The 26,773-nt window shown below is 42.0% G+C and overlaps 1 protein-coding gene across 1 annotated transcript in view; it reads left to right on the top strand.

Annotated features, from left to right (window-relative positions):
• The window catches only part of DOCK2 (dedicator of cytokinesis 2), a 419,924-nt gene that overhangs the window by 110,895 nt on the left and 282,256 nt on the right, over positions 1-26,773 (top strand). Inside the window, exons 23-25 of the mRNA XM_058282039.1 lie at positions 593-701; positions 13,602-13,672; positions 15,712-15,818. Of these exons, the coding sequence (XP_058138022.1) occupies positions 593-701; positions 13,602-13,672; positions 15,712-15,818 (287 nt within the window). The remainder of the gene's footprint in view (positions 1-592; positions 702-13,601; positions 13,673-15,711; positions 15,819-26,773) is intronic.

The following is a 26,773-nucleotide window of genomic DNA, read 5'->3' on the forward strand; positions in this document are numbered from 1 at the left end:
TTTTTTTTTTTACAATAACAACATAAGGCCTTTATAATCAGAGGACCAAAAGGCTTAAATTAGGCACTGAGTGCATTCCTGAGATGAGCGTGGAAGGAAAGCCGCCGCCGTGCTCCGTGTCATGGAGCAGCCATGCTGGTTTTCATCTCGCGAGCAGGCAGTGGCTCCACGGAAGGGGCAGTGTATTTGAAAATATTTGTCCTTGATGTTTCCAAGATGCTTTGAAAATCTGATGACCACACTCTCTCCTATCTGATTCTTGCAGAAGGATGAAATTATTATTGTCCCCTTGGTTCAGAGAACTTTCTTTCCTTTGAGATTAAAAAACAACAACAACAACAAAAACCTGGCAGGGGACAGATTTATTACATTATGGCATCCGAAGGGTTTCTGTTAGTATGGTGCCATATGGTTATTTTCTCCCTTGAGTGAATTTTGCACGCAGCCACTGCTGAATCAACTCCCTTTCCCCTTAAGTCCCCATCTCTCATCCCTTTGTCTTTTAAATTCTCAAGGAAGGTTGTGGCTGGCACATGATTTCAAAGGTACTGCCCACTGACTTGAGACCTAATCCAGATGTGTCTTCTTTCAGGCTTTATGAAGGCAAAGAACAGATGGAGTTTGAAGAATCCATGAGACGGCTTTTTGAATCCATCAACAACCTGATGAAAAGTCAATATAAAACCACCATCCTTTTGCAGGTCCGTTCACACTGCCAAAAAACCCTATCGTTTCCCTTGGCCATCTTCTAAATAACAGCATGTTGTAACAGTATCTGCTTTTCTTTCAATATGCAGCATTCAAGGTGGTTTAATGATCATGAAGGCCAGGGGTAGGAGAAAGAATACTCATTGTTTTCTGTGGTGGTACAAATGCTTCCTTTAAAAAGAGCCCTGAAGTTTTTGTTATGTGGAAGGAAATAGGCCAAACCTGATCCACTTCTAATGGTGAGAAATGTTAAGATGGCAGTCTTCTAAATCGAGGCTTCCATAGACCACCTTTTGTTCTGAACACATGAACTTGGGTATCCCTTTAGGATTAGGGCATCTCTGCGATGAACAAGAGTTCCTTGGAAGAAAATGTGTTCTTCTACACAGTGATTCCTGGTGCTGATCTGTACGCTCTCTAAATGGAGAAACCTTGAGTCCCAGCCCTGTGGTTGAGAAAAGGTTTGGCGGCAGAGAGGGTGAATGAAGAGGCTGTTCAGGGAGACACGGCTTCACGGATTCTCTCCAGGGCGTTCAGGAGGGGCCACCTGATGTGGTGTTAATAAGGAAATCCCCAACACGTTTATCTAAATCTGTGAGTGAATGCAGATAACTTTTTTTAAAAAATCAATGTTATCCTTTTGATTACTAGTTAAGTGTCCACTATTATGCTTGGGGTTACCCAGCTTCCGGTTAGAATTACTGAGTTACTAGGGTTCAGCTAGAGCAGAGGTGGGAGGCAGAGGCAGAAGTAGGCCTAGGGGGCCTTCTCTTCTAACTCGCGGATCTCAAACTTTGCTACCGCTTAGAACCACTTGGGGGTGTCACCACCACCAGGCATCCTAATTTAGTTGGTACAGGTCTGATCTGGGCATCAGGATTTTAAAAGCTTCCCAGGTGGTTCTAATGTGCAAAAAAGTTTGGGAACCACTCTGCTAAGGGCTTCCTTAATTTAGAAAATGGGAGCCTGTTTGTGTTTGTGTGTGCACGCATGTGTAGAACTGCCTTGCTCTTCACTGTGTCCTCAGCACCTAGAACAGTCCTAACACACAGTTGATGCTCAACAAAATATCTGTTCAATGAACGAATGAATGAACAACCCCAGGGACAGGCGTTAACCTTTCCATTTTATAGTGAGGAAACGAGCTCAGAGAGTTGAAATAGCTTCCTCAAGGCTCCCTTGCTCATAAATGGTAAGGCTGAGATTCAAACCCGTTCCTGCCTGGCTCTAAAGACCTTGCTCTCAATCACTACGTTACACTATTCATTTAGCACCTACTGATGAAGCTACTAAACTGGGGATTTGGAGGGTTTCTCCAGAATTAGTTGGGACCACAGTCTTTTTTTTTTAAAGTGAGTTTCATAGTTTCTTTATCAGTAATAGCCTCAAATCAGGAATAATCCAGATACCTTTCAGCATGGGTGGTGTTACATCCAAACCACGTGATAAAGAGCAATACATCCGTAACAGCAGTAGAAAGGAATGAACCTTTGATACATGCAACGATAAGGTACTCACCTTCCCTTCCCTCTCGTTAGGCTTTTAAAAGTCTTCCTCCCCCTTCTAAAACCCTCCAACATTTTATAAAGTAGTAACAGAGCAGGGGGCCACATGAAGAAATAGGGGTGAGCCTGCCACCCTGTTTGTCTTATACTGGAAGTCGCTGAGTTCCCAGTGGGAGGCCAGACAGCCTTAGATATCCAGTGAGAACGGAGGGTGACACACTTGCAAGGAGAGAGGCCTAAGGGTTGAGAGCCGAAATGGTGGGCCAACAGAGGCGGTGAAGAGACGGGAGCAGCAGCCCTGAGAGCCCAGGTGCCCCGGGGAGACTACCTGCCCTTGAGAAGGGAGGGGGAATACGCCCTCCTCGCGCTGCTTTCTAAGTCCAGCACCAGTGTTCCTGTGATGAACTAACTCTAACTTTGGGAAAGGAACAAAGGCCTGAAGGAGGAAGAAGGCAGGGAAAGAAAGAACCAGAAAGAAAGGAAGGAAGGAAGGATGAGCACCGAGCACTTAGCGCGGCAGGGAGATCTGGCAAACAAGAAGGCACTTCTTTATCAGCTGAGTAACCATAGGCTCGTGTTTTTAACTGCTCAGTGTCTCAGTTCCCTCTTCTATAAAGCTTCACTGTTTGGGTGAGGATCAAGTAAACACTGCCTGCAAAAGAGCAAATTATAAATGCTACGCAAATGCATATAATACGATGGTGCTGGTTTTGGCATACGTCTTTTTTTCCAGGTTCTAATTGTCTGGATAACAGTAGAAGAAGTGGCTTGTTTTCCTTGTTATTCAGGCAAGATTATGCTCAGGGATTTCTAGCTCAGAACAGTGCAAAGGGGCCTCATCTCTTGTTTAATTTGTTCTATAGGCGAAGATTAGCTTCAGGGATTTACATAAAACCAATGACGCTTTCCACCTATTTCCATGGTTGTTAAAAATTTATCAAAGAAGAATACAAAGTCATATTCAGATATGGAGATCAGTACCATCTGAAGAGAATTTAATACTCTTTAGGGTGTGAGCTGATGAGGGGAGAAGGATCAAGGCCATGAGATGTTAGCAAACCCCATCGCAAGGGATCTGCTGTAGACCTCAGTGTTTACTGTGGGAGAAAGCACTTTGGCTTTGGAACTGGAACTATCTGAGTGGGAAATTGGACATCAACACTTGTGCCTGCGAGTTCATCCTTTTACAGGATGGAAAACACAATGAAAGAATTGAATAAAACCATCCATACAAAGTACAGAGTCTTACAGAGGGTAGTTTAAATGATTTAAGTATTCGTACTTCTCCTTCCATTCCTTCATCATAAAACACTGGGCTGTTTTACTTGAGGGGGATCTGGTAGGGGAGTATTTGCGCTCTTAACCTTGCCACATGGGGCCGAAGAGTGCCAGGATATTCAGTTATTCATTTACATCAGGAAACACAGGTTAAAAAAAAAGAAACACAGATAAAAGTTTCAAGGAGAATAAAGCCACAATAACTGTAGGAACAAAAAAACATCAGATGGCAAAATTTCTCCTAGTGTCATGATTCTGATCAAACAGGACAACTGTAACTGGAGACTCCTGGGGTACAAAAGGGAAAGAGTGCAGCCATCTATTAGTAATGTTTGCCGTGCATTTTAGTGGGTGCATATGGTGTGAATGCTAGTGACTGATACTCCTGGACCAAACTTACTGTGTACCTATCTTAGTGGAAAGAGAGAACAGATCTGGCTCAAATCCCGGCTTTATCCACTGTGAATTCTGGGTCATCAGGCAAGTTATTTCTCATTTCTAGGACTCATGTGGAAACTTTTATCAATTGCTTCCTGTAGTTTTCCTTGTTCAGTGTTGGCATGAGCGGCAGCCCACCTGGGACCAGGCATAATTAAAGCCAGGTCAAAAAAGTGTAGAAATAGCAATGAAAACACTGCCCATTTACTGAGTACCTACTGTGTGCTAGATGCAGAGCTGGGCTTTTTACTTCCTTTAATCCTGCCCACAGATCTGCAAGGAATTACTGTCCTCAGTGTCCACGGGAAGCTCATAAAGCACAAATAACTCATCTTGAGTCACACCCATCCATAGTGGTAGAGATAGGAATTAAATCCGTCCCGTCTCCTGACTCTAAAGTCAAAGCTTTTCTCTACGCCAAAGGGAAAGGGTAAGAGCAGGAGTTTCCATGTGTTTCTGTAATGGGCCACATGCCCGGAGGTCCCTTTGTGTGCCAGCCCTGTTAGCACTGTTGATATGGGGGCAGGTTTGAGGGTCAGCACCAGACGCTTGTGAATGGGGCGCAGTTTAAATGTGAGTAACAGGCACATGGCGACATTGCGCAGACCCACTTGACCCTCTTTTCTTTAGGTCAGTGATTCTTCATAATGCCCCGATTAATGATCCAAGTGTAGTGGAATTAAATATAAAGCTCATATTGAGGGACATGCTGCCTTGGCCATTATCAGTGGCATTTATACTAAAGAAAGGCACTAGAGTGTACCAGAGGGCAAGGGGCTCTGTCGTTATTGTCCCCAGTGACTAAAACAGTGGCTGCCCCGTAGTACTTACCTATTGGCTGAAAAGAAGAATGACTTTTAGCCACCTCCATTTTCTATGTTTTGCTAGTTCATTTATTTTTAATCATTAACTATGTGCCAGACATTGAACTAAAAGCTTCATACATATTTTTAGCTCATTTCTTTATAACAACAACCCAATGAGCCAAATACTCCTCTTATCTCTGTTTTACAGATGAGCTTTAGAGACCACAGCAAAAAGGGCAGGACTGGGATTTGAATCCAGGGCATGCAAGTCCAGAGTTTTGAGTTCCTAAACACCACTGAACAATAACATAATTTTATTAACGAGCCAAGTCTTCTGGTAAAATGCCAGGTGGTTATGAGCTAAATAACACTAAATACTTGAAAGATGGTAGTGTGTTTGGGTCTGGGTCCTGAAGGCTGGCTAATTCAGGATGCCTTTCTCTTCCCTCTCTTTTGATGCTAATTGCTTTCAAATTGTTTCAAATTGAGAAGTGACCCACAGGCTACGTATGCAGGACGCCCAGAGAGAGGGAAATGTGAATCTAACAGCAGTAGCTTGAGTTTCACCCCAAATCTTTAAATGATTCTTTTTTTAAAAAAAGATTTATTTATTTATCCTCCCCCCACCCCCACCCCAGTTGTCTGTTCTCTGTGTCTATTTGCTGCATGTTCTTTGTCTGCTTCTGTTGTCAGCAGCATGGGAATCTGTGTCTCTTTTTGTTGATTCTTTCTCACTCCCTCCACCCTTCTCAACCATATTCCTATTTCTTCAGGGTTAATATTTGGGAAAGGTGAATGCAGCAGCAGGTAGGGTAGAATTTTTTCCCCATGAGTTACTGATTTAACCTTTTTATGTTTGCTAGCATTTTTCATTTAATCTTCACATCAATCCTTGAAGGCAGGTAACTTTATTATCTCCATTGGACTGATGAGGAAACTGGGGCACAGAGAATTGACATTCCCAAAGTCACATAGGTGAAAGAGAAAGCATGGAGACCCGGGCATTCCAGAGCCTTGTAGGTTCCTCTTCCCTTTCCCTGGAAGATTAGTGATGAGCTAATATCCTGAGAGAGTCATACCCGTTTTCCTTCAGAGACAACTCAGCCTCTCTAAGGAAGCTGCCTTTTTGGTCATGCTGTGGTGAATTCCATGGTCCAGTTTCCATGGACCTTGAAAATCCATCACTTGATTAAAAAGACTGGAAAATTGATAGGGTGGGAATACCATCTGTTTTGAATGCCTGTGGCTCTTTAATGAGGAAAATGTCTAGCATTTGCGTATAAACTTGCAAGATTGAAAGACATTCTTTTTTGCCAGGGGTTTCTCTTTACTGGCACAGAAACTGTTCACTCTTATTCTGGGCTGCTTTCACGTCTGTGGGTGTGTTTGGGTGTGTGCATGAGAGAGAGAGAGAGAGAGAGAGAAAGACAGAAAGACAGAGTAACAGAACCTGGAAGCATTCAACAGCCAAACCACCATTCCCATTTCAGAGAGTGCAGCTGTTTAGTGTTTAATTTGTTTATTATTTATTTACTTAGTTTCATTTTTTAACACTTGCTGTGTTGTAGCAGCCTGAAATGATCAATTCTTGTGAAGCCCATCTGGATAGCAATCATCTCAAATGTTCTCCGATGACTTTTCGCTGTGCCAGTGGAATCATTATTGCTTGGTTTGGGTCTGGCTCTCTTCCAGAGGCCTGTACCTGCCTTAGGCAGAGGGTTGGAGTACATGATTAATCTAGGAAATTCACATGATGTTTCATGAATAACCAATTACCAAACTAGGAAACGTTTTTCCTCAGTGGTTAGTTTTGCTACCCCCTATAAATGTGGTGAGGAGGATCCTTCACTTAAGGGGCAGCAGGAAAACTGTACATTCGTTTCAAAGACTGTCTTTATAATGGGGAAAGTTTATCTACTTCCTCCCCCAAATCAGCTTTCACTGCCTTCATCAAAACTTCCCCTCTTACCAAGATGAAATGCCTCCCCCGAAGCATGATGGGAAGGAGTATAGATTACTGGTTAAGAGCCAGTTGGACAGATCGGGCTCATAATCTTTCTATGCTGTTTATTAGCTATGGCTTCTGGCAAATTATTTAACCTCTCTGTGCCATGGTTTCCTCACTGGTGAAACGGATGATGATATTTACTCATAGTCTACTCAGAGAATAGTTGTATGAATTAAATGAGGCCATACATGTAAAATATTTGACTTATATAACATTTCCAATAACGGTTGCTATTTAAAAACCCAGTGATTAATAACCCTGCACACATAAATACAAGTCTGTGCATGTGTGTGTTTTAAGAATTATAAAATATTATATGCAGTGTAGAAATAGATACCACAGAATAAAAGTAACAGCAATACAATATTAATTTACTTATTTGCTGAGCTGCCTCTGGTTCTTAGGCCTTAGAAACCTGTATCAGCCGAGGCGCCAGCAGATGTTCTGCCTGAGCTGCTCTGCCTTCTGGGAGCGCTTGTTGGTAGCACCTGCTGCACCTGTCTATCACACCCGTCGGGAGTGTCAGGACTTGTGGACAGGAGCCCTGTGGCCATGACAATGGACTTGGCACACTTCCTGAGCCAGAGATGGGCAGTCCCCGTTGGAAGAGAGAACTACAGTCCTCCCACTTCTCTGCAAGGCCGCCTGGACAAGCTGAAAGTTTAATACTCTCCTATTGAGTTGCTAACACCCTCTGAGTCTCAGGATGACAGCTACTCAGTTTGCTTTCCTTTATTGCCAGCCCAGAGCTCAGAAGGCAGCCACTCTCCCAGCCCTGTCCAATCCTCACTAATAGCTGAAGGATTTACGTGGGACTGTCTGTGCAGACTCCCGGGGACTGCCAGGCTCTAGCATCACTCCAAGGCACCAAGATGATATGCAGCAGCACTTGAAAACCAGCAAACAAACCAGCTGCAGACACTGAGGTCCTGGCTGTCCTCAACTTGCTGAGGGTTTTGTTTCTGTCTTTTGGTTCTCTCACTTTGGTTGTAATTATGAAGAGTACATATTGTACTTTGTCCAGGCACTCTGGAAGGAGGGCAGGAACATGAGAGATGAAATAAGGTGAGATTCGGCAGACACGCCTTGCATGCCTGCTGTGTGCTGGGCATTACAATAGGTGCATGGTATACTTTATTTCAGGTCATGTCCCCTGAATCCATGTGAAGGTGCTGAGGCTCGGGGGTTAAGAATGGGCTCAGGCTCATGCAGATGCAGGGTCTCAGTGGATCCAGAGCTCTGTTCTTTGCCTAAGAATGAATGAAGGGGCAGCTTAACTAGATGTGCTCAAACAGCATTTTTCTGGGCACAGAATGCTTCTTTAGGACTGAGAGGTTGCAAACTGGTGGCATCTGAGAGAAATGCAGTCTGCAGATGTGTTTGATTTGGCTAGCATAGTTGGAAAGTAATTGAACAAGAGTGATCATTTTTGAAATATGGTATGACCTTTTACTTTTGACCATTCTGTGCTCAGTCCATTCCACTGCTTTCTGTTGCTTGCCCAGCCCTGCAAGCATATGGTTTTGCTACATCTGCTTGATGTTTCATAATAAAGATGGTCTTTGACCATCCTTAATATACACTATATAATTGCCTTGAGGAATGTCATAATGTGGCCTTGCATATTAAAGTTCTGAAAAGTTCTAAAATATAAAAACCTCACTAATATATCTTTGCTTCAACCAATGCTTCCACAAATTGTTTGACTGCAAAATCCTTGTCCTCCATGGAATACCTATACCATCTTACAGGACAAGAGTGTCTGACTCAGCCTAGTTTTGGAAACACTAGATTTGAAAGAATAAAGGATTACTCTCTAGATACAAAATCTAATAACTATAAAGAAAAAGATTGACAGCTTTGACAACATGCAAATTATAATCTTCCTGTGCAATGAAAGACATGATGAACAAAGCTAAAAGACAAGCAACAAGTCAAACAACAGGATAAGCAAGAGAAAAGTCTTGCAAAATGTATTACTGCAAAAGGGTCATTATTGATACATAAAGAATTATACAAACCAGAAGAAAACAAATACCCCAAAGAAAAATGGACAAAGGTTATAAACAAGCAATTTAGTGACTACAGATGTTCAACAAATAAAAGATGCTCAATTTCACTAGAAACCAAAGAGTTACAAATTACAATTGCAAATCATACACAGACTGACAAACATTAAGAAAGAGTTGTATACCCAGTATTAGCAACATTATGGAGAAATGGGTAGGTTCATAGATTGCTAGTAAAAGGAAATTGGTTGCTATTCTTTCTAAGGCAATTTGACGCTATCTCCTAAAATTTATATGAACGTACATTTTGATACACCAATTCCTCTTCAAGTAAACCATTCCACTGGGATTCTTACAGGTACATAAATACACATAAACACATTATACATGAATACAGGTTATGAATGTATGCAAAAATACATACAGGTACATAAACCACAGGTTTTGTAATAAATAAAAACCAAAAATAGCATAGAGCTCATTAACAGGGGATGTGTCAAAAAAAAAAAGATACTGTGTACCATACTGACTTTGCAGTATAGTGGTTAGAAATGGAGAGAGCATGGTCTATGAAATGACATGGAAAGATCCCAATGGCATTTGGTTAACTGTAAAACTCAAGTTGCAGAACTATATAAAACGTGCACACACACATGCACACACAGTAAGTGCATAGAAACAGCCTGGAAGGAAACTCATCACCATAGTGACAGTATTGTGGAAGGATTGAAGCTGAGATGGGGGGAGGGGTGAGACTTCAGGGACAATTGGCATCCTGATACCCATCTTTTTATTTTCAATTTTTTATGTAATATAGAATTTTTATTTGCTCTAAGCAAATACCTGAAAATATACAGTTCACCAGATCCGGAGGTTGAAATCCTAAAAAAAAATACAATTAAAATGCCATTGAACTCTAAATGGCTAAGAGCAACAGGTATGTGTATGGGGTATGTTGTAGTATTTACAAATACACCCATGTGACATCACTTCAATAAATTGAGGAATAGCGTGTTCCTTGGCTCCAAGAATGGGTTCTTTAGTCTCCTATTACTCTAGGAAGTCGTCTCATGGGCCGAGAGAGGCCCTGGCCCCCATACCCCTACCTGTTCCCCTTGCTCAGCTCGGGAGCTAGCCCAGGGTCGTTCCCTGCATCTCCCCTGAGGTCGGGAATGTGTGAGGACAGCAGCAACTCTGTGACTCCCCTACCCTTCCCCAGCCAGAGCAGGGGAGTGTGGAGTCAGAGGTAAAGGAGGCAAGGAGAGACAGACATTGACAAGAGGAGGTAAATGCAGCCAGTGCCTCCCCCCCTCACTTCCGCCCGAGGTGAGCAGCCCGAGGGCCCTCTGAAGAACTCCCTGTGAAGGTCTGTGAGGCTAAAATGCACTCCATTTAGATGTGCTGCTGTTACCTGTATGCCTTCCTTTTTCTAAGGAGAAAAATAATTGAGAAAGGAATTACAAAGGAAACACTTTTCTTGCTTCTATTCTTTCTCAAAGAAGACCCTGAGAGGGACATGAAAAGCGTAATAAAATTGTCTCACCATCATTAATATCTTACCGTGTATCGGTGACAGAAGGGATCGAGACATAATGTTTGTTTTTTTAACTTTTTGTTTTGAAATAATTGCAAACTTATAGGACAGTTGCAAAAATAACACAAACCGTACAGAGAACGCCAATATATACTGATCCACATACCCAGATTCAACTTGTAACATTTTGCACATTTGCCATGATACCCTATCTTGAGTGAATTTTAAAATGCATAGTTCTATTTAAAAATTAACAATTATAAACAATAAGAAAAAAAATAGAGACAGTTGCTATTTGACTATTTGCTTTTCGACTGTAGAGCTTAAGGCTTATGAGATGTGGCTTTAGAAGCAGACTGCCTGAATGTAAATCCTAGCTCTCCCACTTGCTAACTTAATGATGTTGGACCAGTTCCCTAACCTGGCTGTGCCAGAGGTGCCTTAAATATATGAAAACACTATTTCCCTTGTACAGTCATATGAAGTTTAACAAGATAATCCATTTTGGATGTTCACCACAGTAGCTGCCACTTTGCAAGCTCTTAGAGAATAGTCATAACTATTATTTGTGCTAAGTAGAAAGCTCAGTTGTATATGGCTAGAAGATCTTGAAGAAAATAATTTTCACAATTTTTATCTTTGTCTGATTATTAAAGGATGATCCATGCTTTTTTAAATAAAATTTTATTTCCTTCTTTATTTTTTTTTAAATGTTACATTAAAAAAATATGAGGTCCCTATATACCCTCCACCTCCCTTACCCCACTCCTCCCACATCAACAACCTCTTTCATCATTGTGGCACATTCATTGCATTTGGTGAATACATTTTGGAGCACTGCTATACTACATGGATAGTGGTTTGCATTGTAGTTTACACTCTCCCCCAGTCCACCCAGTGGGCCATGGCAGGACATTCAATGTCCAGCATCTGTCCCTGCAGTACCACCCAGGACAACTCCAAGTCCTGAAAATGCCCCCATATCTTATCTCTTCTTCCCTCACTCTACCCTCAGCAGCTACCATGGCCACTTTCTCCACATTAATGATGCAATTTCTTCCATTATTAATCACAATAGTTCCATAGTAGAATATCAGGAAGTCCACTCTAATCCATACTCTATTCCTCCATCCTGTGGACCCTGGGATGGTTATGTCCACTCCCCCTCTATATCAAGAGGTGGCTTAGATTCCATATGGATGATGGATGCAATTCTCCTGCTTGCAGTTGTAGGCACTCTTGGCTCCCTGGTGTGGTGGTTGACCTTCTTCACCTCCGTGTTAGCTGGCCAGGGTAAGCCCAATAAACCAGAGGGTAGGAGTTGCAAGTCTGCTGAGGCTCAGGGCCTGGCTATCACATGGACAGTCCAGAGATTCAGGTCTCCTGAGTGTACACCAACCCCATTGCCAATCACAGGTCCGGTAAAAGTAACAGAAGAGGCATATATAGAAAGGTCATATCTGAGTCCAACTCCATCATACTCAGGAACACAAACTCCAAAGTAGGGCCACCTGACATGGTACTGAACTCCAGAGCCATCTGCCGTGACTGTAGAACGTGTGGGTCTCTGTAGTCCTCAGGAGAACCAGTACCTGGGCTTCTATCTACTTTGGCTATCTCTGGGACCCTGCTGAGGCATGCATAAGCATTACTCCTCTGATGACCTCCCGACTCTTTTTTGGAGACTCATAGCCATATAAACTCATTTATCCTTTCCATTTCCCCCTTTTATCCAAAGTCATAAAGCAGTTTTTAACACCTGATTTTACATGTAGGCTGAGATATTCTGCTGGTCTGAGTTGACCCTTTTATTCAAGGTCTTTTTCTAGTTACATTGTCAGCTGGTGCTTGGTAGTAATCCCTTGGCACCAGGGAGGCTCATCCCTGGGAGTCATGTCCCACTCTGGGGAGGAGATAATGCATTTACATGCTGAGTTTGGCTTAGTGAGTGGCCACATTTGAGCAACATGGAGGCTCTCAGGAGGTAACTCTTAGGTACCCTGCAGCTCTAGGCCTAGTGCATATTTCACACACACAGGCTCATAATTGTAGCCATCAGTATCAAGGGCTCATTGTTGGACCATCTGTCTTTATTGGTTTTTGCCATTGCACTTGGGGGATTGTTGCTTTTCCATTGGGGAATGTGATAGAGCTCCCCTGGCTAGGAACTCAGCACTCCCTCAGTTGTTTTTAACTGAAACCCCTATGAAAATATCCAAACATTTTTGTGTACCCTGTATTGATGCCCTGAAAAACTCCCTTCCAACCATGTGCCCCCTATCAATAACACCCCACACCAATGTTTCTCCCCTGCCATAGTTGAACCTCTCTGTGGTCTGAAACTTCTTTAAAAATGAAACTTAATATATTGCCAGGTTCCATTAATAGTAAAATGGAATATAGTGGTGGGTTTAAAGGTTAGATATAGAACACATACTAATTTAGAAAAATTAAATAAGGTAAAAATAAGTTGGGGTATCAAAAAATGAAAAAATGAAAAAGCTTTGTTAGGATGATTCATGTTGATAGTTCAATACCTAGGATGGGCAGAAAGATAAAAAGAAAATGAAAAAATGCACACTTGCACTGGATTGTGAAACATTATTTTCCAGCCCTGTGACTTCCAACTCCTTCTGCCAAGATTGTTGTTTGTCCTGCTGCTTTGCAAATGGTGCTGCTGTTGTGTCAGGTGTGGGGGTGCTCTGTTCCTCTGGGTGTATCAGTTACCCTGGACAGAGGAAAGCAAATCCTCCACAATGCTCAGCCCTCTTAATCCAGCTAGTGGGCCAAATGTGCCCAATATTGCTCACAACAAGACCAGGGATAGAAAACATGAATAACTCAGTCCAAGCCATCATCTGATAATAAGAGCTTCAATTTGAGCCCTGAAAATATGCCCATCATGCTGCTGGATGCCTCATGTATATTGTATCTAATACTCACCATCCTGTAGTCCTAGTGTACAGATAAGGAAATTGAGACACCTCAGAGTGTATGTTTCTTGTCCAATGCTACGTGGCTACTAAGTGTAGAACCAAGATTTGACTGCAGGTCTGTATAGTAACTTCAGAGTCTATGATCCTTCTACTGTACATTACTGCCTCCTTGAAGACAGAATTTTGTGGCTTTACTTTTGCATTCAAAGAAGCACATGCTTATGTTTTGATCTCTAATACAGTCTTGAATCACTGTAGTCATGCTCAGGATGCAGGGCCCTTCTCCCCTGATTCGGGTCACGTTGCAGACTCTCCTTCTTGCAGACCCAGAGTTGTTGAATGTGGGCGTCACATTATGTTTATTTCACTTTCCACCTAGGTGGCAGCTTTGAAATACATTCCGTCTGTCCTCCATGATGTGGAAATGGTCTTTGATGCAAAGTTACTCAGGTGAGAGCCCATGATGTACTTTCCTGGATTCTGCCAGAGAACTGCAAGGCATGGATGGCTTTGGAGGAAGTGGGGGGCTTTTGTGGGATATTCTGGCGGAGCACTCAGTGCAGGGATGAAGGGTCCTGTGAAAGCAGCCTTGGACAGGGCCTCCACTGGGGGACATTGGCATTGTGCTTTTGCTGTGCCGGACTTTGGTGAAAACTGAGCATAAAATTAACATCCCTCTCTGGTGCCCACAGGTGAGATAGGATGTGAACATGTAGATTAAAAAAACAGTGCTTGAAGTAACAGAAGACTCATACAGAAACTACAGAGTTCCCATATACCCTTTCTCCCCCGTTATTGACACCTTGCATTAGTGTGGTGCTTTTGTTACAACTGATGAAATATTATAATTGTACTAGTGACTATAGTCCATAGTTTACATTAGAGGTCACTGCTCATGTTGTACAGTCCTATGGGGTTTTTATTTTATTATTTTGTTTTAGTAACACATGTACCACCTCAAATTTCCCCTTTTAACCTGTTAATTCCATCCACCATGTTGTGCTACCATCACCACCATCCATTACCAAAGTTTTTTCCATCACCCCCAAAAAGAATAATGCTTAACTTGTACAGAATTTCTATTTAGAAGATTTAAACTTTTTATTTTGAAATACTTTCAGGTTTAGAGATAAGTTGCAAAGTTAGTAAATAGTTTCCATCTGCCCTTCACCCAGGTTCCTAAGGCGGGGGTACTTAACAAGACGTCCATGAGCTTGAATTGAAATTCAAAAAAACATTATTCTTGTGGGGATGTGCTGGTTTGGATATGATACAGTTATTAAATAATATGCAATATAGTGTGGACTTAGTAAGGGGTCTGTGGTTTTCACCTGATTGGCAAATGTATCTGTGGAAAAAAAAGGTTAAAAATTCCTGCCCTAATGTTAGCATTTTGCATAACCATTGTGCATTTATCAATACCTGAGAAATTAATATCAGTGCAGTTCTATTAACTGATCTCCAAACTTTATCCTGATTTCATCAGTTTTCCCCCTAATATTCCTTTTTCTTTTATACAGTAGATTTTTGCTGGCTCCTTTTCCTCTTTAGGTCTCAAGCTAAATGTTCTAAGTCCTCAGAGAAGCTACATTTAAATATTGTGTATCAATTAAATTCCTCCCCCAACCCCTGTGTCTTTATTCTCTGACGTCACTCCCTGTTTAATTCCTTCATTGCATGTATCACGTTGTATAGATTTGTTTGCTTCTGTCTTGCATGGCCACCTCCATTAGAATTTAATGCCAAAAGGGACTAAGTCTGTCCCCATTGTATCCCTCTGTTCTGTATATAACCTATCACTTAATTAAGTTGATGCTTACTAAGTATTTGAAACAGTGAATACAATGAGTTTATTTTGGAAAGCTAACAGCCACTATATTTTTGTTTCAGGGATGTTGTTTAGTTTTACTCTGGGAAGAGCTGTCTCCTTTTTGATGGCCCAAACTGGTTCTAATTCATAACATTTTGCAGTTTGTTTTTAAAATTAAAGACCACTTTAATCTTAAGACCTGTCTTAAAGCATTAGAAATAAAATGGTATGGCAAGGAAGTCAGAGGGCCTGGTGTTATACTGTTTTTTTTCCAGTGACTTCCTAATTGTTAACTTTTGAAAAGTTTGGAAACCTTAGTTTAAAAATAAAATAAAACAAAACAGGATAATTATGGCTTCTATCTCATAAAGTGGTGAGGTCTGATGAATGTAAAGTGTAAAACATGCGCCTGGTTCCTAGTAAGTGCTCATTTACTGGTGTTATTTTCAGATTTTGACCTGTCTTTGAATGCTGCACACCAGCCACAGCTACACACGTTTATTGAGGGCTTACCATGAACCTGACCCTCTGCCAGGAATTAGGGGTGCAAGGGGAGCCAGAGGGATGTGGCTTTTGCCTCCACAGAGCCTACAGTCCAGGGTGGAATGGAAGTGCTAGGCTGAGTGAGGGCTATGCTGGCCTAACCTGCTCGCTGGTCTTCCGTCTTTCCTGTCCTCAGCCAGCTCCTGTATGAGTTCTACACCTGCATCCCTCCCGTGAAACTCCAGAAGCAGAAGGTGCAGTCCATGAATGAGATAGTCCGGAGCAACCTCTTTAAAAAGCAAGGTGAGTGCCAAGCCTCCTCCCTGGGCCAGTCGTGCTGTGACCCGCCCGTGCTCCTTGGGACCGCATGGCAGGGCAGGGCAGCCTGCAGGCTACTAAGGCATCTCTTCTCTGAAAACTGCCCTGGGCCTCGTGAGCATGAGATGTAGGAGGTAGCAGACAACTTAGATATCAGAATCTCTATTGAGTTGAAAAAAGCTTAGGAGGCACCGTTGATTCCTCAGAAAATTTATCAAGGGGATGAGTTTGGAGTCACATAATTTAAGTCATTCTGGTGTGTGTGTCTCCTACCCCCGCCCGGTTTATGTGTGCTGTCCTTTAACTTGAGGGGAATCGTGTGAAATTTTTTTTTTTTGGTGCAAAGAAAGTACCTTGAACAGAGAAGTTCTCAAAATTACAGCATTTAAGAATAATCTGGAATGGAAGGATGTAGCTCAGGTGGTTGAGTGCCCTCTTCCCAGGTATGAGGTCCCAGGTTTGATTCCTGGTACCTTCTAAAGAAAAAAAAAGTAATCTGGAGAGCTTGTTAAAATGCAGATTCCTGGAAGCCATTTCAGAGATTCTGATTCAGAAGGAATTAACATTTTTTTGTAGTTTCAAAAATGCAAATTATTGTTGAATATGTAATGCATTTCCATGGATCAAAATGCAAAGGTATAAAAGGGGACCACATGAAATGGATCCTTCCAAACGCTGTACATAGCCTCTCCGATCCCTTCTTCAGAGGCAACCAGTATTTCCAGTTTCTTGCATTTGTGTCCAGAGATACTCCATGCTTAAACAATTGAATACATGATAGACACACCATGTATTTTCTCCTGGCCTTTAAATATATATATATAATAAACTTGATTTTTAAAGAAGTTTTAGATTACAGAAAAGTTATATCAAAAGTATAGTGGATTCCCATATACCCCACCCTCACACTTTCCCCCATTAACAACATCCCTCATTAGTGTGGTGCATTTGTTACAATTGATGAACGTATATCCAAGTATTGCCACTAACCATGGACTGTAGTTCACGTTATGGTTTACACTTTGCACTGTACCATTTTATAGGTTTTGACAAAATGTATAGTAGCTTGTAACTGCCTGGTTTTTAAAAATTGCTCAAATGGTAGCATATTATGCAACTGCTCTGTACTTTGCCTTTCTTTACTTAATGGTATTTTTGGAGATATGGACCTCCCAGCGGATTTGGGCGGGAGTTGTGGTGAGAACTTCTGCTTGCCCTAAACTGATCTCTATTGCACTGGGGTCTCTTGAAGTTCTCTGTGTTTGAGGACGGCAAGTTAGGTGCCCAGAGCTCCTCCAGATATGGCCAGACAGGATTTAGGAGTCAATATTCCTGGTCCGCCTTATCTCGAGCAACCCCCTGGAATCCTGACATCACTCCTGCCTTCAGAGAGGTGACTCCTGGGTGTCAGCGCTGTTCCCTGTACCCAAAGGCCAACCCTTTCCCATTTTAAATTCCTCACTCGCCACACTGGCGTCAATGATAAAATAAGGAGCAAACTGTGCAAGAAACAAGAGGTCTTAGATTGCCTAGGATCTGCCATCACCCAAATGGAATTTATTCAGGGAGTGAAGCCTGAATATTTATGCAAATTGCCTGGTAATCACAGAAATATTCAGGAACCACTCCACTGTAAAGATGTGTTTTTTTTCCCAATGCCTGGTTTACATGGTGCATCCAAAATTGCTGTCGGAATCCTATCCCTGGAGTTAATGGTAGGAGGGGGAATAGGGAAGAAAAATGCGCTTGTGATTTTAGTATTCATGGAGAAGGAAAATGTCCTTGTGACTTTAGTATTCATGTCTATAGTTCCCTGACCATTTATTCAGGTGTGTGACAAGATTAATCCAATTCATACGTGATTGGTTTCTGCGAGGTAGTTTGTGTCGGGTGAATTGGAGACTAATCCTCGTAAGTCTTAGTTGCATTCCTTCTATCGCTGTAGCTCTTTTGTGTGAGACACTTGACTTTCTGCCTCAAGATGAATTGCCTTCTCCCTGAGAGCTCTGAAATACCCCTGCCCCTTCCTGCCCTCGCACTCCTCCTTTGGGTTTTTGGAGATATCGTGCGAGACATCACTACAGAGACCCATTGAGTCCTGTCCTAGGGACGTGACAAGGACAACTCTAGCTGCATATGGCGCTGCACAGGCTGCAGAGTGCAGACCGCTTGGCTCCCGTCATTGTCCGGGGCTGCCGTCACTGTCAGGCTTCGTGTGGAGGCCAGATGGAGGGCTAGCTCGTCCTGTTGGGAGCATGCGGTGTCAATTCCAGCCAGGTGGAAGTCAGCGTAATTCCTTTGTGAGAATCTTCTACCGGCCTGGGAGGGGGCCCCTGAGGGCTTGCATAACCATGAGGCAGGCTGCACAGCTGCTCTGCTTACCAGTCCTGCTGTGTGTCTGAGTTTCAGATTCAGTAAAAACCCTCTGATTAATATGGACTGACAGAAGGCCAGCCCTAATGTTATACACAATTACAAAAGACAGGCAATATTCTTACCTTTAAGTGCACACAGAAATTAGACTGAGGCGAGCAGAGTGCCTTTTGGAGACCCACTTTAAAGAAGATGCAATGTGTAATTAAGCTTATCCATCCTCACTACGTATTTGAAAACCAGTATGATTTTGTACACGGCTGAAAGGTAAGTCCTTTCCCACTGTTTATTTGGTAAGTGGGCCCTCTTACCATAATAACCCCAAAGGGAAACTTCAGCTCATTCTCCTTCCTAATTCTTCAAGTTTCACATGAATGAAATCTGAATTCATATGTGCTTATTGGGTGTCCATCGTTCTTAGGTGAGTCACTCTCTTTACACCCTTTAAATAAGATGAGTTTTCTTTCCCCCCTCTGGCCAAGTTTGAGCTGTAATGAAATTCCTCCTGTTATTTTTCCTGTGAAGTGTCCCGTGCCTTGGGACATGATTTGCTTTGAACCCACACTCATTTAACTGCCAGATGTGCAAATTGCCTGGAGGACTGTGGATGACATTAGCTTTTACTCACAGCCTTGAGCATCTGTATCAATGTCAAGTGGAGGGGGCAGAAGACTTTAAAGTGCTTTCTGAAACGTTGACAGACTACGCCTTTGCCCTGTCTTCAGGAGGATCCTATGGAGAAGGGGAATGGTTTATTGGTTAAGAGCACTGGTGCTTGGGCCATGGGCCACACTAGATGTGGGTTTGATTCCTGTTTCAGCTCCTTACGAGCTGTGTGACTATAGGCAATTTACTTAACCTCTCTGAACCACCATTAGCTCCTTTGTAAAATGGGAAAAATAATAATAATAGTGGTGCCTTAGAAGGTTGCTGTGTGGTCTCAGTGAAACTGGTAATGCATTTAAAGTTCCTAGCACAGCGCCAGGCACAGAATAATGTCTGGTGCAGCATAATTCCTCTCCTAAGTGGTAACTTGTTATTGGTGTTGCAGTTATTAACTCTCCTGCTTCTTGCAATTTCCCAGTTTATATTCTGATCTTTAGATGACTTGCAATATGGGAGCCCTTCATGTCTGAGTGTTGTACATAACTCTGAGACAAGCTTTCTTGTTTCACTGGAAGCTACATATTTTTCCTAAGCATCTAGGAAACACGGGGCTGGAATAAAAGTTCCTTGGTCTGTTTGTGCAGCCCATTTTGGCTTTGAGTGGTTTTCCAATTGTTATTTCATTCCCCAAGAGTATTTTTGCAAAAGGCCCATACTGTGCATACCCAGAGAAACAAGTATAGGTCAGAGTGAGAGGTCTGTGGTTCTCACCTCTTTGATTACCTCGCTACACACCACAATGTAGTTTTGGAAACTTGACAACTGTCCTATATGGCAGGCGCTCTTAACCTTTTTTGTTCCATGGACCCCTTTACCAGTCAGGTGAAAACCACAGAACCCTTACTAAGTCCACATTACACTGTGCATTATTTAATAAACATATCACACCCGCACAACATGTCCCCACAAGAATAATGGTTTTTTGAATTTCAGTTCAAGCTCACAGAGCTGTTAAGAACCCCTGCTTTTTGGTGATTTGTTCCTTGGGGCTCTTAACACACACACACACACACACACACACATTGTTTTCTCTCTCTTCCCCCCCCCCCCATATTTGTTAGGATACAGGCTTTCTATTCAGACAACCATTGTTCCTAATCCTGGCTTGACTACCTACTAACTGCATGGAGGCAATTAGCTTCAATTAGGTGCAACCCTTAAGTCATTTAGTCTGTATGAGTTTCAATTTCCTCATCTGTAAAATGGGAATACCCACAGAAAAGGTTTCATTGGGTTGTCATGCAGATTCAGAGGCATGGTGTGGCTTGTAGAAAACTCAATAACGTTGAGGTCTGAGGGGATAAGGAATTTCCCTGGGGAAGGGTCTGCCCCTGAATGCAGGACTTCAGGGTTCAGGGAAAAGAGAGTGGGCAACTGTCGAGACTAGTTTGTGCTTTTCTTTACCCAAGCTCAGACTTGCCTGGTGGTGATGAGAGAAAGGTTGACTAAATATGCCCAGAGAAGCCTTCTCCCAGGGGAGTCTAGGGGGAAACCAAACCTTCTGCTCCTGTGGAACAGATTTGTCCCTATGAGAACTAATCTGTAAGTCATGGTCTTTTTAGTCTCGTGTTAATCAGATGCCCCATCTGGTTCAGCACGAACTGCTTTGGGATCCATGTTCCTTGCTTCTCTCTTCAACTTCCAAAGCAAACAGAGATTGAAAGAAACAGAGTAGAGAAAGAGACTACTGTGACACCTGACAGATTTAGAAACTCCTCAATCTTTATTTTCAGCTAGTGTGTTATGTCGTTGGGAACTTTATTAAGCATTTGCTCTCCTAGTACAAAGCGGTCAGTTTGTTTTCTCTTTATCCAGTCGTAGTTTATCTGTTGCCCACAGTATCTGGAGCTGCTTGGGCCTCTTATATTTTACTTCCTTCCAAATAGGCTGGGCAACTGGGGAGGGGTATAGGGATGGGAGGACAGATGACTGTGCCTGACGCTGTAAGGGGTTTAGTTTTTCTAGTCATCATGTCATTGAAGTGTTGAGCTGGGAATAGAGGGTAACTCCTCTGCACCGTAGCAGTTATTACCTTGCTCAGTCAAGTTATGTAACATCTCTGAGCTGAAAACCGTGCACAGGAGTTGTTAGAATGTGGGCGTTCTATTCAGACAACCATGGTTCCTAATCCTGGCTTGACTACCTACTAACTGCATTTCTTTGAACACGTAACCTCTTTAAACCTGTTTCTTTAGTTAAAAAGATGGTATAATGTACTTAAAACAACTAGCAGAGTGCCTGAGACACAGTTGCTGCTTCTTAAAAGGCATCTACTGTTGTTACAATACCAAGAACAATGAGAATAATCATGACACCAACAGCATCTTAGAGAGACATTCATTAAATACCAACTATGTACCAAATGACATACAAGCGTAACAATATAGGGCATTAGCATATTGGGCTATGTAATGCTGTGGTAACCAAGTGATCCCCAGATTGCAGTGGTTTAATAGGATAAAGGGCTATTTCTCTCCTGAAAAGCCTCAGTTTCTTGAAGTTAAGCCAGCCAGGGCCTCCCAGCCCCTTCTGCATGGAAGGAGGGACAGAGGAAGACGGAGCTCTTAATTACCTCTGCCCGAAGGTGTGCCCCCCGCCCCCACTGCCATTTCTACCACTGCCCATTGGCCAGAGCCCTTCACAGGTTTCCAACCTCACTGCAAGGGACTGTGGGAAGTGAAGGGAAACGCCTGGCATATCTGATGAGCGCTGCCTCTGCCATTCACAGGTGTTAGAGCTGGATTCTGAATACAAGTCATCTGAACAAGAAAACCTGTCCTCTTTCCATGGAACCATCTTTTTTTTCTTATAACAAAAAGTAGAGTGGTAATATTTGTTTATTTTCTTGGTGGGTATGCTTCCTTCTCTTTGTTAGACAAATGTCTCATCATTTCTCCTGCGGGATCTTTTTCTTCAGTCACTGGCTTCTCTCCACCCCTGTTCCAAATGCAACTTTCTGACCGAGTGTGTGGGGACTTTTCCTGGGAAGGAGGGGCTCTGGCTGCCAGTGGCTGCTGTGTCTGTTGTGGTGCTTCGGAGCTCGGCTTCCCTGCAGCAAGCTGGGGAGTTAGCAGGCTGCCGGAGACTTGAGATGTGTACATTATGCCTGGCTGCTGAGACTATTCTGAAGGAAAAGACAGTGAGGAGAAAGTAACCACTTCCTCTCAGGAAGCATTCTAGCTTGGTGTCTGGCTTCTCATCCCTCCCCTAACTTTTGAACCCCTTCACAATTGTTTTCTTTGCAAATCCTGCCTGAAATACTTTCTACTTCCTCCTCATCCCTTCTCCCTTCCTCCAGAAACACTACACCAGTAACACCTACATGTCATTTTATGACCCAAGCTAGAAGTCAAGTCCACCAGGAATCATCCCAGATGTCTCAGGCATTTCAGCTCAATCACAGCCAACACTTTCTCAGTCCCTACCACAGTCAGGCCCAGGGAGAAGGGCAAGTTTGCAAATTCTTAGATGTGCACCACACTAGATGTGTAAGAAAAATGAACCTCCTTGGGTTTTCTTTAATGCCATCGTTTTGTGTTTCCAAATCAGTTTGTAGTACAGCAACTTAAAATTTTCAGGAATGGTGTCTTGGTGGCTTCAGATTTAACCAGTCTTTCTGAGCTCAGACCCATCCCCTTTCCCCCAAATGGTGCCTGCGACCCAGTCCCAGGGACTCGAATGGGAAAGGGGAGAAAGGCTCTGCTTTTGATGTTTCCCTCTGCTATCTAAAGTGGCTCCCTTTAGCCCAAAGGAGAACATTGGGATGTAGGGCTTGTTGCTGGCTTCTGCTCTCCACACCAGGCAAAGGGGCGGCTTGACCCTCCCCTCCAACATACCTTCTCTCATTCAGAGGAAGCGTTCTTCATCTCTCTTCTCTGGGGCTGCCCGGGGACCTGACTAAGGGGAGGAGATGACAAGTCCAGTAGGTTGATCTCCTCAAAATCTTGTCCTGGATTCACAAAGGAGATAAAACAAAATGCATCTGGGGAGTTTATTATAATTGTAGATTCCTGGACCCTACCCCAAAAGAGTCTGACTCTGAAGATCTGGGGAGGGGGCTAGGGATGTGTATGGCATCAGCCCTCCAAGGTGACTGAGGCAAATGGTCCCCTGTCTCCTCTCTTTTGGGAAATTCAGCTCCTCTCTTTTGGGAAACCCAGCTCCAGAAGCCTGGAGGGGCAGCAAAGGAAAGCAGTTTGGGCCATCAGCCATGGCTCTCAGAGCATGCAGTGTAGACTTTCATTACAAGGCAGCAGTTTATCTGTTTATGTTGATTGAGTGAACTCCTTGAGGATAAAGGATATGTTTTATTTCTTCCCGTGCACGATCTGCTTAGGGTCTTATTGATACCAGCTCTCAGAGACTGGTTGGTGGACCTTGGCAGTAAAATGTACCATGACTTGATGGCCAATGCCCCTTAAAAAAAGCCAATACCCCTTAAAAAAAGCAAAGCAAAGAAAGGACCCCCATTGTACAGAAGTAATCTCAATCCTTGATTCATATTACAGCTCATCATTGGTCTACACAAGGCCTGCTTTTATTTATTTTCTTAGGTATTCAATTAGTTATTTTTAATCATAAATTAAGCATCCATGAACTCACTGCCGAAAAATAAAAATTGGAATCTAATAACCCACATGTAAAACCATGGGCTCTGCCTCTCTCCACCTAAGGGAACCACATTTGTGATCCTGTGTTGATTCTACTACGTCTTTCCCTCTTGCGTTCAGTTTAATTATATATATCCCTTGTGCCTTAGTTGTTTTAACTTTATAAAGGGAATTGGACTGTAATTTGGGGGGACTTGCTTTTTTCACTTAATATTATGGTAAGATCCATCTGTATTACATGTTGCTGTAGTTCATTGTTTTTGGCAGATGCATGGAGCTCCATGTGTGCCTAAAGCATAGCTTGTTCATTCACGCTCTCAGTGGTAGGCATTTGGGTTGTTTCAGGTTATTTTTTTCTACTGTAAGTGTTGCTGCTAAGAACACTCCTGCAAGTGTCTCCTGCTATAAATGTGCAAGAGTTTCTTTTGGGGATAAAACTAGTAGTAGATTTGCTGGGTCAAAGGGGATCTGAATATTTAACTTTAGAAGATAGTCTAGACTGTTTTTTAAAGGTGGTTGCATGAATTTACACTCCCATCAGCTATGCATGAGATAGACTGTGATCCATATCCTCTCTGTCCAACATCTTTGCCAATAAAACGGGTAAAAATATGTTATCACTCCTTGATTTCCGTTTCCTTGATCACCAAAAGTTATTTTCTTATGTTTCTTTGCCACTCCTTTTGCCCCTTTTGTGATACACCTATTCATGTCTTCTGCCAGTTTTTCTATTGGTTTGATTCTTGATTCTCATCTTTTGTCAATTCTACATAATATGACTATCTTCTCCCAGTTTATAATTTATCTTTTTACTTAAGATGTATTTTTTATGAACAGAAGCTATTAATAATTGAATGTATCATTTAAAAAATATCTGTTTATTATAGAAGTTGTGTAACTTATAAAACAATCATGCATATATATGTCGGATTCCCCTACAACAACCCTTCACTAACATACCATGCCGTTGTGGAACATTTGTTTCAGATTATGAGATAATATCAACAGCATGTCATCAGTGTGTCATTTTAATAGTAGAATCTTTTTGTGTCTTTTTCTCTTGTTCAAGAAATCTTTCTCAATCCCAAAGTCTAAAAGATATTCACTTATATTTTTACTAAGAGTTTTATAATTTTATTTTTGATATCCATCTGTTGAGTTTATGTTTTGTATATGGTGTGAGGGAGGAATCTAATTTTATGGGTTTCTTTTCTACAGAGACATACATTTTTCCCAGCTTCTTCTATTGGCCAGTCTCTCCTTTCCCACACTAGTATGATTTTGCATTTCTAGCACAATGTTCTTCTCCAGAGACTGTAGGACACAGGAGCTGTAGCCTGGATTCAATCCCTGATCCACGACATGCAGTTCCTCTGTGGCTTTCCCAGTTTATGGCTGAAAGGTCAGAAGGATTAACCAATCCTTAGGCTCTTGTGTGATTTCAGTGCCCTGGGAATTATGTCCTAGTATCTAGCACTTACCTTCTTTAGGTTTGGACCTTTTCAGTTATGAAAGAAGTGAAGTTTCTTCCAATGATAATCTTTCTTATGGCAAGAAATTGCTTGGGAATGTAGGGCAACTATCCTGTAGTTTTTTTTTTATGTATCTGACAATGAAAGCACTGGGCTGAGAGTAAGGAGACCTGGGTAATTGTAGCAGCAGCACCTGTGGCTGGCATTTATTGGGTGCTTATTAGGTACCAGGCATTGTGCTAAATATGTCATGCGTGTTACCTCATGGAATGCACAGTTCTGTGAGCTTGGGCAAGTCACTTAACCTCTCTAGAACAACTATAAAATAATAGAATTGAATAAGATTTTCAGAACTGTGCCAATAGAGAAAATCTATAATTTAAAAATGTACTCTCTGATTCATAATGATAACTTTTCTGAACCCTCCTCAAGTGAGACCTTTAATTGCCTTAAAAGCCCTCTTCTTCTCATCTACTGCCCCCAAAGCTTCCAAATGTGCTGGCCAAGCTAGGGACAATGGATGAAGCCATTTCACAGAAAGCTAAACAAATGAATGGAAATTGCATGATGCCCTCAAGGTCACACAGCCAGTGAGAAGCAGAGCCAGGCTCAGAACCTTATAAAAGTTAAAAGGATTCTCTCTCTGGAGCCAATTTCATTTCTTCAGGAAGGTGCCATTGAATATTGAGGACTAGGTTTTTTTCTCATCAAAGCGTGGGATGCCATCAAAGATCTACAAATAGGGAAGCCATTTGGCTGTTCTGATCTGCAGTGTCACAAAGCCACATCCAGTCCCAGGCTTTCCTTCTACACATTGGAGATCTGAGGAGGGATTCTCCCTCACATCTTCTCTTCCTTTTTCTTCAGATCGAAGAATTCAGTCGCAGAGAGAAAGCTTCAGATCTAGAATCAGAGAAGACAGTGATTTAATAAACTGCAGAACAAATCCAAGAGAGATTTATTAAAGTGTGCTTTTTAAAAAATGTCTTGCTGAAGTTAGAAGAAAAGATGGCATACAATCAAAGAAAAAAATCCCTCTTGAACCTCCCCAAATCCTTAGAATAGCAGTTTTTAATGACATTATAAAGTACAATTTAATTGGGGGGAAAATCCCAGATCACTTCTTTAGTGGCAATCCAGAGGAACTCTTCTGCAAAGAATTTTATTCACTACATTAAAAGCAGAGAACAGCAAAATCAGGCTGTTTTCCTTCCTTTCAATCCTGTTCCATGGGATTCTTTTCCAGTTGTGGAGTGGAAGCACACATAATGAGTGAGTTTATAAAAAGGTTGTATGTTTATCCCACAATACAATTTTTTTGTTTTGTTTTGCTTTCTTTGTGAAGTTACAATCGTGAATGAAGGTTTGAATTATAGTGAGCTAGGCTTTAGAATGTTCTGAGAATTTCATGTTGATCTGTTCATTTAATTTTACTCTTTTTTTTTTTTGCCCCAAAGTCTTCCTAGAATAGAAAGAAATTTCCTTAAAAGCAAGATACAGTTTAAATGGAAACCAGCTTCAGATTCTTTTCAAGTCATGTAATACTTATTGAGAATCTAAAAATGTTGCAGCACTGTGCTGTGGGAAATATAAAAGAAATATAGTAATAAATAATTTTATGGCAACCATTTATTTAACCAATATTTTTATGCCAGGCACTTTGTTAAGCTTTTCACACATCATCTCATTTAATTATCATGACATTCCTGTATAGTGTAGCCATTATTCTCCATTTTAAAGATGAAGAAATGAAAGGTTAAAGAGGTTTAGAAACTTGCCAATTGTCACAGGCCAAGTAAAGTGGCAGAACCAGGTTTCC

Source organism: Dasypus novemcinctus, chromosome 2, assembly GCF_030445035.2.
Source record: "Dasypus novemcinctus isolate mDasNov1 chromosome 2, mDasNov1.1.hap2, whole genome shotgun sequence".
NCBI lineage: Eukaryota > Metazoa > Chordata > Mammalia > Cingulata > Dasypodidae > Dasypus > Dasypus novemcinctus.